This window comes from Lupinus angustifolius, chromosome LG04 (assembly GCF_001865875.1).
Source record: "Lupinus angustifolius cultivar Tanjil chromosome LG04, LupAngTanjil_v1.0, whole genome shotgun sequence".
Taxonomy (NCBI): domain Eukaryota; kingdom Viridiplantae; phylum Streptophyta; class Magnoliopsida; order Fabales; family Fabaceae; genus Lupinus; species Lupinus angustifolius.
Window position 1 is genome coordinate 12,526,717 of NC_032012.1, and position 18,586 is coordinate 12,545,302.

The following is an 18,586-nucleotide window of genomic DNA, read 5'->3' on the forward strand; positions in this document are numbered from 1 at the left end:
ATTGTTTAATCAACATAACATTAGATTATGCATATGAATTAACAACATAACATCACATCACATAACCCTTCTTAGCAATATATCATTATTGTTTAACAATATAACAATCACATTTATGGATTAATATGATATTACAATTATGGATTAACAATGTAAAATTAAAATAATGTTTAACAAAATACTACAATTATGTTGCTATATATATAGATTTAGGAAGAAATAGCGGGTCTGGATACCCACAGGTTTGGGTACCTCTTTAATAATTAACTTCAATTAGAACAAAACTCGAAAATGGGAACCACTTCAATTAGAGCAATCATATAAGGTTACAAAAGAAAGATAACATCCATTGAATGGGTTTCCCCCATATCATCTACGATTATTGTTCCACCCCGGTCAAACAACTACCCAATTGACCGAACTGGATTACTCAAGGCCGACCAAGCCCATACATCTAGCAAGACTTATGTCATTGAGGCCTACAATACCAACCGATCGGCCGAGCGGATAGGAGAAGACATATTGTCAACCAAATACGACCTCAAGGTAGTACATGGGCCATTCCCCTGTCGCGTTGCAGACACCTACTACACGTTGCTTGCACTTCTCACCTAACTTCTTGCTTTACGAAAAATACATGCTTAGACTACAACTACCAGAGCCTACTATATGCTCTAAGTCAACTATGCCTGACACGTATAAAGCAGCCCCCTGCTCTGCCAAGAACATGCCAACAAGCCTAAATGCGGCCACGCCAAAAACATCCCTCAGAGAACTTTCCATCCACCTCCACTATAAATGGAGGCTCCTCCCCTCACAGATAAGACATGACACACATATAGAAATAAGACATACCCACTCTCTAACCTTACTCTTAAGAATTATATTCTCTCATACTCTGAGTTGTTGATTTCTCTTCCATTGTCATTTATTGACTTGATCGTCAGAGCACCTACTCAGGTACCTCCCCTAGTGGGTCTAAGATCGATCTAGATGAATCCAGGTCTCGACTGAGCATAGAAGAGCATCCTAGGGAGCATACCACTAGACACCTCAACCCGTCAACCTTCAGCCCAAGATCACTTCGCCTCAAACCAAAGACCACAATCAGGCCCCATATCGACTCACCCTCCCATAACCGAGCAGGAGAACATTGGCGCCTTCTATGGAACTCACACCATGGTAACCACTAGGAACCAAGCATACCCACCTAGTCAAATTGAAGTCGCACTCGTCAACATGCCTCCCCAAGACAACAATCCCTCAAATAACCCCCAATCCCACATTCAACCTTTCAATCATGCTAGCATAACTCATGACACAGTTGTGAAACCACCACACCCAACAAATCAACAACTCCTTCAAATTATAGAGAGACAAGAGCAACTGATCCAGCAACAAGCACGAAGGCTAGAAGAACTCTGCCAATCCAAGGAGGAATCAATCTATTAACCACCATGACTAGACACCGAGTCCGCCTATGAATCTCGTCCACCATATGGACCACTAGCCTCCCGATCAGAAATTACTCAGATTAGGGGAAGCTCATATGGAGCCAAACATCCTTCCACAATGAACATTATGTCCTATTTGTTGCCGAAGAAACTCACCTGCCCCACCAATATGGAGTAGTACGAGGGGACGACTAATCCCCAGGATCACCTGGACACCTTTGAAGCGTCTATGCTTTTCCATGGTGCCACTGATCCCATCATGTGTCAAGCCTTCTCGATCACACTGAAGCGCACCCCCTTGCAATGATTTACTCGCTTGGCACTAGACAACATTGATCAATGGACCACTATAGCAGAGAAGTTTAGCGCTTGCTTTACGACCAACAAGGAACAACCTAGGTCGTCCTATACCTTGAATGGTATCCGACAGAAGCCACATGAAAGGTCCGTACATTGACTCATGATGTGGCGATACACTTGCTGGTGATGGGTCTACTACCTAGTCTATTTAAGATGGAGCTTTCTAAGGACACAATTCACACCATGGAGGATGTTCGCTCCATGACTCAACAATTCATCAACCTTGAAGAAACGCCTAACCCGTGGCCAACCACTATACAGATAAACCCTATTGGGAAACCAAAAATCCTGCTTCCAATAACACTCTCGACATTATCGCCCCAAGTATGATCTGCCATGATCCATTAACAACCAATTACACAACGTATACCTCTCTTAACACCAGCCATTGCAAAATTCCGCAAGAAGTAATGTGTACACACCTAATCTAACTTCCAAAGCCAAACCCAAGCAAAACGATCTGGTCGCGAGACATATCGAAGTTTTGTGAGTTCCACAACGCCTTTGGTCACATAACCGATGATGGCACCCAACTGAAAGACACCATCGAAGACCTGATCCAAGTAGGACACCTTCAATGCTTCATTGCATGATTGGAACAACGGAGACGATACTTTCCTACTCATTGACCCTCTCCCCTAAAGAGATGTTCGCCTTATAGGCCGCAACAAAGGCGTCCCCCGAACCGAGATCGAGTCAACCAGAATCGGCTAGTTGACCGACGACAGGTGAGTCTGATCAACATCAACACTATTTCAGGAGGATTCATGGTTGGGTCACGCCCAGGTTGACTCAAAAGAAATACATGCGGGAAATCATACAAGTGGCCACCAAAGGTACTCAACAACAACAAGATAGCAGAGTGGCTCTGCCACTCTCTTTTTATGATCGTGATTATGATGGTGTTATTGGAGGACATGACGACCCTTTGGTAATCACAATCAAATTGAAAAACAAGAAGCTCCACTGATTGTTTGTAGATCAAGGAAGTTTGGCAGACGTTATGTTCCAAGACCTTTTTGACAACATGGAACTGCACTACCAAGACCTTATTCCTTATGATGGTCTCATCATCGGTTTCACCAACGAAGGAATCACACCGAGGGGTTACATCAAAGCCTGGGTGACCGTCACAGATCAGCTACTGTTAAGACGATAAAGACCAAGTTCTTGATCATCGATAATAAGTTAGCTTGCAATGCTATCCTCGACTGCGTGACTCTTAACGACCTCGAAGTAGTGGTTTCCACCCCCATATGTACATGAAGTTCCTCTTGTGAGACCTAAGGGTTGCACAATCAAAGGTGACCAACATGTTGCTCAAAGCTACTATGAGATGTACCTTAGAGCCAGCTTTGCCCTTAAACAACAACCACCCTCTAAGAAGCCAGAAGGCGTTCATTTGATAGGATTGGGAAGCCAGGCTGGGGAAAGAAAGTTCCAATCATTACCCAACTCATCTCCTTTCTACCTCTCGGTTAACAAAATTTCGTTCAACAAACGCGGATCAAAATTCAAAGTGGTGGTTAATCTTCCCTTTGGTGGTTGCTAACTCGAGTTTCCTCAAAAGCACAATCATACTCCTCAAGGTTAATGGTCAATGTCATCCCCTAGAGAAGTCAACTACATCCTCCGTCAGAAGTGGTCAATGCATATTCCCCAAGGCGCGGATCATGTCACCCTTGGCCGACGATTCCAGTTCCACCCTACAAGCAACGATTATGTTCTCTTATGGCAGAGAAAGATATTCCACTACCTAGGACCCGAATAATGACCCAAATTTTGGCTCATTCCTAGTTACCCCCAAGGCGAGTACCATGCCTCTCTCGCTCAGTATTCATTTTCGATCACACTCCAGGGAAACACCCCTGATTAGATGTTTGATCCCCATCAGATCATCAAGCTGGTACGACAAAGACGAGTAACATCCCACCAAACTAATTGAAACACGCCAAGTAGAAGAGCAATTAAAAAGGGACATATAAAACCGAAGATACATAAGAATGACAAGCAGATATCAAAGAAAGTCATTGTATTAATCAAGCAACTATTACAAGTCTTACAATTTACAATAGAATAGAATAGAAACTTCAAACCTAGCAATCTACAAACGAACAAAGCTATTACAAGTCTTACAAGCTTACATCAGAGGCGACATTCAAACCTTCACAAGTTTTGGGCTGACAATAGCCCACGCGTGCCTAAGAAGACTTCCAAGAAGCAAATACAAGCCTAGCAAGACTTCCTCGGACTGAAGCTACCACATAATTCATTCCAACTCATTCACGCAAATGCATGATAAAGAATGATGATTGTTCTGAGCCCCAACCAACTGTGTGACCGTAACAGTTGCGTAGCCTTCCACGATTCAGACATGGGCGACCCCAATGGTCGTTTTGGTGGCTGGTGACCCTCCTTTGCTAGGGAAACCTGCACGACCATCAGGCTGGATTTTAGATACCACTGCTCAGGAAGAGCAACTTGTTAGAGTCCAAGTTGTTGCAAAATCATCCCGAGCAATGACCTTTAGATACCACTACATGGGAAGAATGAGTTGAAGACGAATTCGTCATCTCCTTCGATGGAGGATTGCCCTTCACCGCTCGCGCGAAATGAATGGGTACATTCCTTGGAAACTCCCGTAAGATGAAGAGCAACAACTCTAGAAAAGACTCGGCAAGGTCTCCTATCTTCCAGGACGGATGGTCTAAATGTGAACTAGCTTAAAACTCCCAAGTTCTTCTGTTAGGAAATTCGGGAGACCCACTGTTGAAGACGTGCCCAAGATACTCCATAGGGAGGGCGAAGACAGTTGAGCTCTCCAGATGGAGAACACTAGTAGAGCAACCAAAATAGCCACTCCACAAGAGAAGAAGCACCAGGAGTAGAACCTCCAACAACTACTTCCGAAGATATCTTAGGCAAGGAGGGCACAATGGCTCCCACACTGCCGAAAGGCCACTCTCAAAATAGACAAAATGTATTCTCAAAGAAGACAACGATGTTACAAGAGAACAAGAGAGAATGAAGAATGATATGAAGAATGAAGGGGACCGACTCCTCTATTTATAGGGTGTTTGGAAGGTAACACACGAAAAGCTTGTGTACTTTCATGTGGCCCAACCATTAAGATGGATTCCGAGCAAAGCAATCCAACGGTGAGCACAAAAATCGAAGCACCAAACCAGCTAGAAATCTGAGCTGAATCCATCCTCACCATCCAACCTGAACAATCAAGTGCGATCCAACGACAACCCGAGATTTAACACATCTCATTTATTATGTGTAAAAAACAAGGCAAGCTATTCAACGCGAAAGACGCAAAGATGTTGAACAGAGCCACATCTCATCATCACGTCTCATCTCCTTCCTAGACAGGCATAACAACCAAGGATGCTCTCGACCAACCACGTGTCCAAGGGAAGGTGTAACCATAATGAGAAAGAACTAGTTCTAGAGTGCCAACCATCATAAGAAACCAACAGATACTCTCATTCAACACACATGCATCACGCCATCGCGATGTCACAATGATTGCCTACAACCTTGCCTAGCTTCAACTCAGTAACATTTAAGTCTACTAGCACGCCTGACTTCTAACCATACCGTAGACTAGGGGCAATTGTTCCACCCCGGTCAAATGACAACCATGTTGACCGGACTAGATTACTCAGGGCCGACCAAGCCCAGACACCCAGCAAGGACTTACATCATTAGCCCCTACAATACCAATTGATTTGCCGAGCTGATAGGATAAGACATATCGACAACCAGATACAACCTTAAGCTAATACATGGGCCACACCTCTGCCCCCATATGTTGTTCTGCCGACACCTGTTACACACCGCCTACAATGCCCACCTAACTTCATGCTCTATGACAAATACAAGCCTATACTGCGGCTACCACAACCTACTACAGACTATAAGTCAAGTATGCTTGTAGTATGACCTGACCAGGCTGCCCGATTTGCATAAAGCAGCCCCCTGCTCTCCAAGAACAGGCCAACAAGCCCAAATGGTCGGCCACGCCAACAACATCTCTCAAAGAACTTTCCATCCACTTCCACTATAAATAGGGACTCCTCCCCTCATAGATAAGACATGACACACACATTGGAATGAGACATACCCACTCTCTAACCTTACTCTTAAGCATTATATTCTCTCATACTTTTTGTTGTTGATTCCTTTTCAATTATCATTTATTGACTTGATCTTTAGAATATCTTTTTAGGTACCTTTCTCGGTGGGTTCAAGCTCGATCTAGACGAATCCAGATCCCGACTCAGCACAAAAGAGAATCCCAGGGAGCATACCACCAAGCACCTCAACTTGGCGACCTTCAGCCCGTGACAACTTCACCCAAAACTGAAGACCACATGCCAGGCCCCAGCCCGACTCACCCTATTGTAACCGAGCAGGAGAACAATTACCTTCGAAGACTGTATGGAGATGCACCAGTGGAAGGAGATGCGATTGGGTTGGGCGAACCAACAAAGACTAAACTAATAAGACCAACAAAGAGTGGACATTGGAAGATGCAAAGAAGATGCCAATGGAAGGAGATGCTGGTGGAAGGAGATGCGAAGACGAACTGACAAAGACTAGAGTAGACAATGGAAGGAAATGCTAGTGGAAGACTGAACCGTTGTGAAACTAGTATGAACTCTGAAAGAGAAGAAGTGAAGAACAAATATGAGAAACTGTGAAAATGAAAGGTGAGTAAAAAACCTAGGCCTACCTAAAAAGATGTCATTTTGGCTTATTATTTAAAAAAAATACATGCAAGAATCGAACGATTTAGTCACAATTCAACCGATTCACCGATTTTGGCCAAAATCGTCCGGTTTGGCCCGATTTTCACTAACTTTGTTGCTTAATCGATACAAAACACATGCTGTAATCGTTAAGGATCTAATTCCCCAATTTTCAGTCAAACTAGTTGATAAAGTCTAGATATTTACATCATTGGTTTTTCCTAATAGAATTTTGTGCATGTCAATCACTAAAACTATGTAGTTAATGCTCATCCAATTTAGTTTATATGAAATGAAACATTTGTTTTTTTTTTTTGGATATGAAATACACATAACAAACACATAATGGCATAAATATGCACATTCTCTCCCCTCACTATCTCCTACTCTCCCACATATTGTGCCCAAAATGAAAATGCTATCCACACTCCAAACACCTCGTTCCCTCTCTCGATTCTCTCTCCTCCTCCCTTCCGCCGCCACCACCACCTCTTCCCACTTCTCCTCAAGCTCTCTCCCCCATGCCTCCGTCTCCGACCAATCCAGCACCGTACCCCCGCAATCTCAAATCCTCTCCATCCGCCACTCCCTCCTCTCCCGTCAAGTAACCGCCGTCGACCTCGCACAGTCCTACCTCACCCGCCTCCGACTCACCGAGCCCCAACTCCACTCCTTCCTCCACGTCCCCGATGACTCTGCCGTCCTCGCCGAGGCTCGGGAGCTGGATAGGAGAATTGACGGCGGTGAGGAAATCGGCCCCTTGGCTGGCGTCTTCGTCGCTGTCAAGGACAACATTTGCACTGCTGATATGCCCTCAACCGGCGGGTCCCGTATCCTGCAAGGTTACCGGCCACCGTTCGACGCAACCGCAGTTAAGAGAGTGAAGGAATTGGGTGGCATTGTTGTTGGCAAGACCAATTTGGATGAGTTTGGTATGGGAAGCACTACTGAAGGTTCAGCATTTCAGGTATTTCTCCCCTTTGGCATGAATCCTCACTCAGAGAATTCATAGTGTACTTTCATTATTTTATAATTAATATTATTCTATAAACCTTACATCTAATTATATGTATTTCAGGTATTTTTATCTATTTCTAGAGTGTATACTGATTTTGGTTCTTATACATTTTCACGTCGATCCAAACAAAAAATGTAAACTAGTAGTTAAATATCACGGTGTGAGTCAAAATAGTCTCTATTAGGGTCATAAAAATAATAAATAAACTAATTTGACCTGCATTTAATTTTTGGAGACAAGTTTGAGTTTTCAAAATTTTGACGAAATTGGTATACTCAAAAATTTTGAGGGACTAAAATAGGTCATTGCTCTTATTTTTCTTGTTGAATTTGAAGCTCATTGGGTTAATTTCCAGTTTGGATGAGCATTCATGGTAAACTAAATTGTGCTAATTGTTTTAACATACTCTTTTAGGGTAAATTACCTCTCCAGAGGTTTAGCTTAAGTATACTCTGCATATCTTTTTTGTTTTTCAAATCTAGGTAGCCAAAGCCTGTGTAACTTAAATCATCAGCCAAAAATCTGTCCTAAGTGTAATGATAGTTGAATCTCAAGGGAGGTGAAGCTGTTGAAACAAAAGGTGTTTAGAGTATAATGAAGCCACACATTAAGGGAGACTAGTATAATTTGAAATTTGGGTTCAGTACGTTTGAAGTTGTCTTTGGTGACTTCGAAGTTTTGTCTTTGGTGACTTTAGAGTTTAGACCAATTGACCAATGTCACATGGTCGCAAAATGGTCTGTTTTTCATACTTTACACTGATTCACTGAGTCACTATTTATAAGTAGTGACTTTTTTTGATAAGCTTTTAAGTAGTGACTGATACAAGAGAATGGTGACAACTATCATACTAGCAGCTATCATAAAAGCTAGCCTACTCTAGTAGGTGACTAACAGATAATGACCTACAGTAACAGGTCATAGCTCTATCTTACTCTAATATGTGACCATGTAACATTGGTCGATTGTGTTCAGGATTGCTTTAAAGTCACCAAACTCTCATGTCACTCCAAATCCTAGAATTTCCTCTACTCTTTATGTTGAAGTTTTTATATTGATGGATTCTTATATACACTTGGTGTAAGGTGATGAGTAAGCATAGAATTAACTGCTAGGCGATGATGACCCATATGGCTAATGTGGTATGTGGTCAGTGCTCTGGTGTCAAACAGTAAAACATTGTCTTAGTCTGGGCTTATCTAAGAAATATCTCTTCTCAAATTTTAATATCTAGTCTGTATTATATGGTATTGTTTGGAATGGTGACTTTTTGTGATTGCTTGCTTCGGTTGGTTTTAGCTAGGTAGTCAATCACGGATAGCAGAATGGCAGGATAATGATATGTGGGATAACCACTACAACGAAGGGAAATATAATACAAATAATTTATAACCTATACATACAAAAATACACCAAATTAAAGACACATTCATAGATTATAATCAAAATTCATAACATACCACTACCAACTACCAATGCTTTAATATAAAGAGTCCAAGACTAAAATATTACTTAAACTTTCATAACATATAATGAAAATAAGTACTAGCCTCTAAGTCATTGATATACCAGACAAAAGCTTCAAAGAATAAGTGAGCCTTCAATATAAATGTATAAAGGACCAAGCTCTAAGGTTTCAAAATTATGGCAATGAAGTGGTTATATGGGAGGTTGAGAAGCTTAGATTAAAAGAGTGAGAGGAAGAAGCCAGGAGAAATGGGTATGCCAAAAAGCAGAGAACGTGGCCATAAATAACCACCAGTAATCACAGAAGATAGAGTTTGTCTCAGTTCGGTGTGAGGGGAAGAAACTTCAAACGAGACACAGTGGCTATTTAAAAGTGAGGGAAAGAAGCAGGTGGGTGTGGTTGGAAAATGCTGAAAATCACATGAAGTCGCCCTAAAGTGTCGGCTACATGGATCAAATGACTCCATAATGCCCTATCATAAGTCATGTTCATTGGCAGAGCATTGATCTCTAAATCTTTCTTAATCGTTTTACCATGGTTTTTCTTGTCTTTCCTCTTTCTCTAGAAATTTGACTAACCTTCATTTGATCTTCTCTCCTTACTAGGGCTTCCAACTGTCTCTTCCACACATGTCCATACTACCTAGGATACGAATCAACCATTTTCCCTACCATTGGAGTACTTAAACTTTCTCCCTAATACATTTATTTCTAATTGTATCTTGTCTAGTATGCCCAATCATCCAATGCGACATTCTCATCTCTTCTGCATGGAGTTTACTCTCTTGTTTACATTTTACCATCCAATAGTCAGTCCATATAATATTGTAGGTCTTATAGCTATGCAATAAAATTTCCCCTTAAGCTTGTGTGACACTTTTCTGTTACATATAACACATGAATTAATCTGCCGTTTCATCCACCTCACTTGAATCCTATGGTTTACATCTTCGTCAATTTCTCCATCGTGTTATATGATTGACCCAAGGTACTTAAATCTAGTAACTTGTTGTATGGTATGATCTCCAATATTTACCTCTATAGCATGGTTTGTATGACTCTTGCCCACTTGCTATCAGAAAGGGCAAACTAGACCGCACTTGTTATTAGAAAGGGCAAAATAGACCGCATGTGTTTTTAGTAAGGGCCAACTAGACTTCTCTTGCATTTTATTAAAGGCAAGTTGGGTTTTTCAACCATAAAATTAGGGTTTTCATTTCAGAAAAGATGGAGCGGCTGCAATTTCGCTGCAATTGGGCGCAGCAGTCTTCCACTCCTTGACTGGTCAGCCATTGTGTTGAAGGGACGAAATGCTCCGCACCTCTTCTATCCCAATGCGATAGCGTGCGATTAGCTACCTAGGGTTTTAGAGCTGAGAATAAGTGTGAAAAGAAGCAGAAAAAATATATTGCAGACTTGCAGAGGAGCAATCTGCTGTTATTGCTTTGCTCTTATAAATAGAGCTAGACTCCAACAAACTCAAATACATCCCTTATTTTTAGGCATCATTATCAGCCATTAAAATTTAAAAACAAAATCATCAAGTCCTAAAAAATAGGTCATAAGCAACAAAATAAAACAAATTCCTAATGACTAAGTCAACTATTTTGAAACTGCAGTTCACTAAGGCACATATTTTCACCAGTTTCAGTCATCTTGTGTTTGACAGTTGAATTTGTGATTGCATAATCGTTTCTGAAAGTAGGACTTTCAGACTTTCTTTAGGAAAGAATGCGAGACAATGGAAATGAATGATAAATTGCTAATTTTCTATGCTTTTACTTGCCTTCCTTATCTTTTTTATTTTACAAAAACAGTGGGGGTCAGGGTTGGATTTACCATGCCCCACCTGTGGCTGGTCAGGCATAGGTTGGATAAGGTCTTATCTTGATTGATTTCTATCATTCTTGCCATCACCCATTTATAACTGGGATTGGTTGACTCAGGTGATGCATATGTTCATTCAATAGGTGACTTCCAACCCATGGGATGTTTCTAGGGTGCCAGGAGGGTCATCAGGAGGATCAGCAGCTGCAGTTTCTGCCAGACAGTGTGTGGTATCATTGGGAAGTGATACTGGTGGAAGTGTAAGGCAGCCAGCATCTTTTTGTGGTGTTGTAGGTTTGAAGCCAACATATGGGCGCGTCTCAAGATTCGGACTTATGGCTTATGCATCGTCACTTGATGCCATTGGCTGCTTTGGTTCATCAGTTGCTGATGCCGGGATTCTGCTTCATGCAATTGCTGGTCATGATAAATTTGATGCCACCTCAAGTAAGCAGGTAAGATTTGTTCACCATGTTTGGCATGACTTTTGTAAGTTGCAAGCCATCTAATTTCAATAATTAGCAAGGTTATTATCATTTGGTATAATACCTGTCTCAAAAAGATGAATAATTGCTGAAAGTTATTGTCAGAGTTCAATTTCTATTTTCTGTTATTAATGTAAGTCTGTTTAATAATAAGATAATTTCATTTCTCAGGATGTACCGAACTTTCTTTCTCATTTTGTCTCTGAAAGTTCCTTGGGAAGTAAGCCCTTGAAGGGACTGAGAGTAGGTCTGATCCATGAAACAATTGATGATGGTGTTGATAGTGGGGTAATTTCTGCAATTCGTGAAGCTGCTTTGCATTTTGAAGAACTAGGATGCTCTGTGAATGAGGTCCTTCTCATCATTATTCTCTATCATTCTTGATGATAACTTCTATAGGGGCTTTGCAAGGTTACATTTTTGCAATTTAAACCATCATGGTGTTTCTTTCATTTGCCCATTAACTTACAGGTCTCACTGCCATCCTTCTCTCTTGGGTTGCCAGCCTACTATATTCTTGCTTCATCTGAATCATCTTCCAACTTGTCTCGCTATGATGGTATCAGGTAAGTGCTGAATATGCCCCCTTGTTCCTCTGTTCCTCCCAAATGCATATTCCACAATGCTACATTTTGTATTCTCTATTTTCATTGTAAACCATTTAGCCTAGCATTTACTTTTTTACCTATATGTAGATATGGAAATCAAGTTTTTGCTGATGAGCTAGACTCTCTTTATGGAAACTCTCGAGCTCAAGGGTTTGGTTCTGAGGTATACACCCTCCGGTCCTTCTTAATTTCAAATTTCAGACATGATGTATGGCAGCTTTATATACCTAGGAAAGAAATGTCCAAATTTTTTTGCATTGCTATATCAAAGTTTTCAATTTTAAATACATATTTCAGGTCAAAATGAGGATTTTGATGGGGACATATGCCCTTTCAGCTGGGTACTATGATGCATATTACAAGCGTGCACAGCAGGTACCACTAACATGATTTTATGTATTTGAGTATTTCTTGATGTGTCCTAACGTTATAACTATGAATTTGGCGTCATAGATCTGGTGTAAATCCATGCTGCTTAAACTAACTGTACCAGATATAAGAAGTTCTGACTTTCAAGATTTAACTATTACACAATGATATGTCTAGTTTTTCGTGTTTTTCTAGAATTTACGGCCATGAAGTATAGACACTGCTGTGGTAGATATGCTCTTGTTTCTAATTAGGATAGCTGAATTTATATAGCTTAGCTTAATTCTATACTGAGTTAGATGTCTGATTAGAGGTGGAATAGATGAGCTTCTAGATCTTTCTAGAATAGTCTACTGCCAGCTGTTAGCTACCTCTATACTAGGTAGTCAGTCCCGGATAGCGGCCAACCCTAAAAACACTATAGCGGGATAGCGGGTAGTGGGACAACCGCTACAACTAAGGAAAAAATATCTAAGTAGTTTATAGCCTACATATATAAAAACTAAAATAGATCATATTAAAGACACATTCCTAATTAATAATCAAGATAAGAGTATTAAAGGTTCTCGAGCTTATCAAAGTTGGATGCCATAACAGAATTGTATCTCACGAAATTGAACCATACGAAGATGATATCAATTGGGTTCAATCAGTTTGATAAGAGAATCAATAAAGAGGTAATGGGGCAAAGAATTAGGATCAAGAATTTTTTTTAAAGAAAAGATGGAGAATGTTTGTGAATTAGGAAGCTTGCAATTTTGTTCTATGTTGATGAAGAACATGTAAGCAATTGAACATGTGAACTAGAATTTGGAAGAAGAAAGAGAAGGAAGAAGAAAGGTATAACCAATTAAAAATCACATGGCCTAGGAAAATCAATGTGTTAAGTAGAAGGGAAAGAATGAGAGGTTAAATTACCTAAAACCCTAGTGAAAAATCGGCCACCTATTAAAAAGGAGAGCAAAAAATGCTTTTCTTCTATAAAATTAAGGTTCCACTCTCAATAAAACATGTAGTGGGTCATTATCCACTATTTGTCATGCGATGTTGCCGCTATTTGACCTCCTACAGGCGCTACGACCATCTGCACCGCTATCCACTATGGCGTCGCGAGTTAGACTCCTCTCCATTATTGGAGAGAGCAGTTCAATTTTGTAGCGTATTTTGAATGATGAAAATGTAAATTTAAGATAAATTAAAGGATATAAATGTCTTTGTCCTTTGGTTTTTCAATGCTATTTCCAATAATTGCCCTCTCCATTGCTGGAGAGGAGTCTGGCTCGGTATTGTGGGTAATGGTTGAAACACTACTATAGTTCGCTATTGCGGCGCTATAGCACGCTATTGACTACCTTGCCTCTACATAAAGCAAAATCTAGCTTCTGTAACTGTTAACCATTCTATTCTAACAGAAATTAGCTTCTTCAGTTTTCCTCTCTCTCTTCTCCATCCCCCTTACTCTGTTATCACATTCTAATATGGTATTCAAAGCCTTTTTATTCTCATTTATGGCCGGTGTTGATTCCATGATATGGGTGAAACTCTGTTAGGGAATTGCCAATCTGTTAAAGGGTAGTTAATTCGGTTATTACCGTTAGGCTATAAATAGACTTTGTAATAGTTAGTTAAAATAGTTTTTTTCCAAATATAGAAAGTTCATAATTCTCTCTTCTAAATGCATATTCTTGTATTCTTGATCTCAAAGGAATAAGATTGTTCGAATTCTTTTCTTGTATTCATAAGAATTCCTACCCTTATTCACTCAATTCATCGTTTTCTTCTTGAATTCCTTGAATTCCATAACAACCATAACAACCATAACAATTGGTATCACGAGCTTTTTTTTTCTGGAGGGATGGCTGAATCCACACGTATGCAAGCCGCTGCACGAGACATAGAAGAAAGATTGGAGGCTAGAATTTCAGAAAAATTGGAGTTACGCATGGCAGAATTGATGTGTTCTTGGCAAAAGTCTATGAACGAATCTATCAAACAGTCAATTGAAGAAGGGCTTAAGCAAAATTCAGTTTCAGAGGGCTCATCTTTCTCAACTAAACATAGCCAGAGGGGTCGTGATCCAAACCATTCAACATGTGATAGAACTAACCCCCTCCACTATGCATGTCATACACGATTGTCCAGGATTGACTTCCCTAGATTCAATGGCACCAATGTAAAGGAATGGATATATCAGTGTGAAACATATTTCATGATGGATAATACACCGGAGGATTTTAAGGTGAAATTAGCAATCATGCATTTTGAGGGAAAAGCACTTAAATGGCACCATGCCTATGTAAGATCCATGTGGGTTAATTCCCTACCTACATGGGGAGAATATGTGAAGACCTTACTTGAGAGATTCAGGGAAGCTTATGATGATCCTATGGTAGAGTTGATGAGGTTGAGACAAAAAGGGACCATTGCTGATTACCATGAAGAATTTGATGCTATCATCACGAGGTTGGATTTGTCAGAGGATTATATCCTCAGTTGTTTCTTGGGAGGACTAAAGACTGAAGTGCAGATGATGGTCAGAATGTTCCAGCCCCAAACAGTAAGAAAAGCATTCACATTGGCCAAATTATACGAGGCTGCTAGTCCCAATTTTCATCCCAGTGTGAAATCTAAGGCTAATGTTAGCTTGGGAGGTAGACCTTTGCTTAATTCTAAGTCTTCCATGGCTACAGGTTTAGAATTGTCGACAGAAAAGCCAAGATTTAACAAGACTTTGACTCCATCTTACATGAATGAAAGAAGAGCTAAAGGGTTGTGTTACTTCTGTGACGAGCCATTAACAGCAGAACATGGCTTAAGCCACAAGAAGCTTCAAATTCACTTACTGGAACTAGATGACTTAGAAGGAGAGGATGGGGGGCCTAACCAGGATCAAGAATTGATTGTCAAACCAAGTGATGAGCCTCACATCTTTGTTAATGCTTTAACAGGTGTAGCTAGTTTCAGAACAATGCGGGTCACAGGAAGATACCAGAAAAAACCCCTACATATCTTGATTGATAGTGGCAGCACTCACAACTTTCTGGATAAACAAATTGCTGAAAAAATTGGGTGCAAGATTGAAGACCTTAAACCTGTCATAGTTACAGTTGCAGATGGCACAAAAGTTCCTATCTCATCAGTGGTGAGGAACTTTAGTTGGACACTTCAACACAGTACTTTCACTTCAGATGTCATGCTTCTTCCGTTGGGGTGTTGTGATTTAGTGTTGGGTATTGAGTGGCTCATCACTCTAGGGGATATCACCTGGTACTTTGATAAGCTGACTATGGAATTTGCCTTGCAAGGAAAGAACCATGTGTTAAGTGGAGCCACACAAGTGGATTGCAAAACTGTGAAGGCACAACAAATTGAGAAGACCATGGAGAAAGGGGTGCATCTATCAATGATTCAGGTGGGAGTTCAAGAAGGATTCCTCTTACATTCACTGACTACTCATGCAGAGACAGAGCAATTGGATCCTTCGATTGAATCAGTTCTGCTCACATCTCTGTTAATGCTTTAACAGGTGTAGCTAGTTTCAGAACAATGCGGGTCACAGGAAGATACTAGAAAAAAACCCTTACATATCTTGGAAGCACTCACAACTTTCTGGATAAACAAATTGCTGAAAAAATTGGGTGCAAGATTGAAGACCTTAAACCTGTCATAGTTACAGTTGCAGATGGCACAAAAGTTCCTATCTCATCAGTGGTGAGGAACTTTAGTTGGACACTTCAACACAGTACTTTCACTTCAGATGTCATGCTTCTTCCGTTGGGGTGTTGTGATTTAGTGTTGGGTATTGAGTGGCTCATCACTCTAGGGGATATCACATGGAACTTTGATAAGCTGACTATGGAATTTTCCTTGCAAGGAAGGAAGCACGTGTTGAGAGGAGCCACGCAAGTGGATTGCAAAACTGTGAGGGCACAAACAATTGAGAAGACTAATTAGAAAGGGGTGCATCTGTCAATGATTCAGGTGGGAGATCAAGAGGGATTCCTCCTACAGTCACTAACTACTCACGCAGAAACAGAGCAGTTGGATCCTTCGATTGGCCAAAGCATGATCACAAAATCCCCTTGATGCATAGTATGGATCCTATGAACAAAAGGCCATATAGGTATGCCAAGGAACAAAAGGATATAATTGATAAGTTGATCCAGGAAATGTTGAAGTCAGGGGTTATCCAGAATAGCACTAGCCCTTATGCAAGTCGAGTGGTTCTAGTTGGGAAAAAGGATGGTTCTTGGAGATTATGTGTAGATTACATGGACCTAAACAAAGGGACAGTAAAAGATAGATTTCGCATTCCTCTAGTTGATGATCTAATGGATGAATTACATGGCTCTAGTATATTCTCCAAGATTGATCTAAGGGCAGGTTACCATCAAGTGAGAATGAGCTCCCCTGATATTCTTAAAACTGCATTCAGGACACATAGTGGCCATTTTGAGTACTTGGTAATGCCCTTTGGGCTCACCAATGCACCGGCTACCTTCCAGAGTTTGATGAATTCAATTTTCAAGGACTTCCTTCGCAAATTCCTCTTGGTTTTCTTTGATGACATTCTGATCTACAACAGCACATTAGGAGAACATTTGAGGCACTTGGAGTTTGTTCTTGCAATGATGAGAAAACATCAGTTATTTGCCAAGCATTCTAAGTGCTACTTTGGGGTTAGCAGGGTAGAGTACTTGGGTCATTTTATATCTGCTCAAGGTGTGGCTACGGATCCTACAAAAATCAGTGGAGTGCAGAGTTGGGCTCTCCCTCAAACACTCAAACAATTGAGAGGATTTCTTGGTTTAGCTGGTTACTATAGAAGATTTGTCAAAGGGTATGGTACTGTTGCCAAGCCACTCACTGAGATGCTGAAAAAAGACAATTTCAAATGGTCTCCTGAAGCTAAAATTGTATTTGAGCACCTGAAGGAATTGCTGACTTCTGCTCCTGTTTTAGCTCTACCCAACTTTGCACAAGAATTCACTTTAGAAGTCGATGCATCAGGACAGGGGATAGGAGCTGTGTTGATGCAGAATAATCATCCCATTGCCTTTATCAGTAGAATGTTGAATCAACAACAACAAGCACTATCAACATATGAAAAGGAACTAATAGCTGTGGTATTTGCAGTTCAAAAATGGAGGCACTATCTATTGAACAAACATTTCACCATCAGGACTGATCATAGGAGCCTTAAATATATACTGGATCAAAGACTAACAACTGAGTTTCAGCAAAAATGGTTAGTCAAGCTTATGGAATTTGATTTCTCCATTGAGTACAAGCTTGGAAGGGAAAATGTAGTAGCTGACGCTTTATCACGATTGGAGGGGCATGAATGTCAAGCATTGTTGGTGCATACAATTGATTCAGAATTGTTAGATAGAATCAAGAACACCTGGGTCAGTGATGCAAGTCTTCAAAGGGTGATAGCGCAGTTGCAAACAGGATCTACTAAGCATAAACATTATACTTGGGATGGTCTAGAATTGAGGAGAAAAAGTAAATTGGTGGTGGGTAAGGATGCTTCATTGAGGCAAGACTTGTTGCAATGGTTTCATGAGGCTGCACCAGGGGGACACTCAGGCAGAAATGCAACCACACAGAGGATAAAGGCAGTTCTACACTGGAAAGGTTTGAGCAAAGATGTCAAAACCTTCATTCAACAATGCTCCACCTGCCAGAGATGCAAGTATGATACAGCTGCTTACCCTGGATTGTTACAATCATTGCCTATTCCTGATCAGTTTTGGCAACACATTACCATGGACTTTATTGAAGGGTTGCCAAATTCTCATGGAAAACAAGTCATCTATGTGGTGGTGGATCGCTTAAGTAAGGCTGCTCATTTCATACAACTAGTGCACCCTTATACTGCTAGCATTGTAGCTCAGGCATTCATGGATCATGTCTTTAAACTGCATGGCTTTCCAAGTTCCATCACGAGTTTCATCAGCAGATTTTGGCAAGAACTCATGGCTTTTCAAGGTGTTAAATTGCAACTCTCTACTTCTTATCATCCTCAAACAGATGGCCAATCTGAGGTAGTAAACAGATGCTTGGAGACTTACTTGAGATGTATGTGTGCTGATACTCCACAACAGTGGTCAAAGTGGCTACCATTAGCAGAGTGGTGGTACAACACTACCTTCCACACTTCTATACAAGCTACTCCTTATGAGGTGGTTTATGGACAACCTCCCCCAACTTACTTGCCATACTTACCTGGGGA

At 40.8% G+C, this 18,586-nt stretch overlaps 1 protein-coding gene across 1 annotated transcript in view; it reads left to right on the plus strand.

Moving 5' to 3' along the window:
• Positions 6,926–18,586, plus strand: part of LOC109345900 (glutamyl-tRNA(Gln) amidotransferase subunit A, chloroplastic/mitochondrial) — a 21,309-nt gene continuing 9,648 nt past the window's right edge. The window contains exons 1-6 of the mRNA XM_019585163.1: positions 6,926–7,541; positions 11,030–11,341; positions 11,543–11,722; positions 11,843–11,937; positions 12,067–12,142; positions 12,277–12,354. Coding sequence (XP_019440708.1) covers positions 6,984–7,541; positions 11,030–11,341; positions 11,543–11,722; positions 11,843–11,937; positions 12,067–12,142; positions 12,277–12,354 — 1,299 coding nt within the window. The 5' untranslated portion in view covers positions 6,926–6,983. The remainder of the gene's footprint in view (positions 7,542–11,029; positions 11,342–11,542; positions 11,723–11,842; positions 11,938–12,066; positions 12,143–12,276; positions 12,355–18,586) is intronic.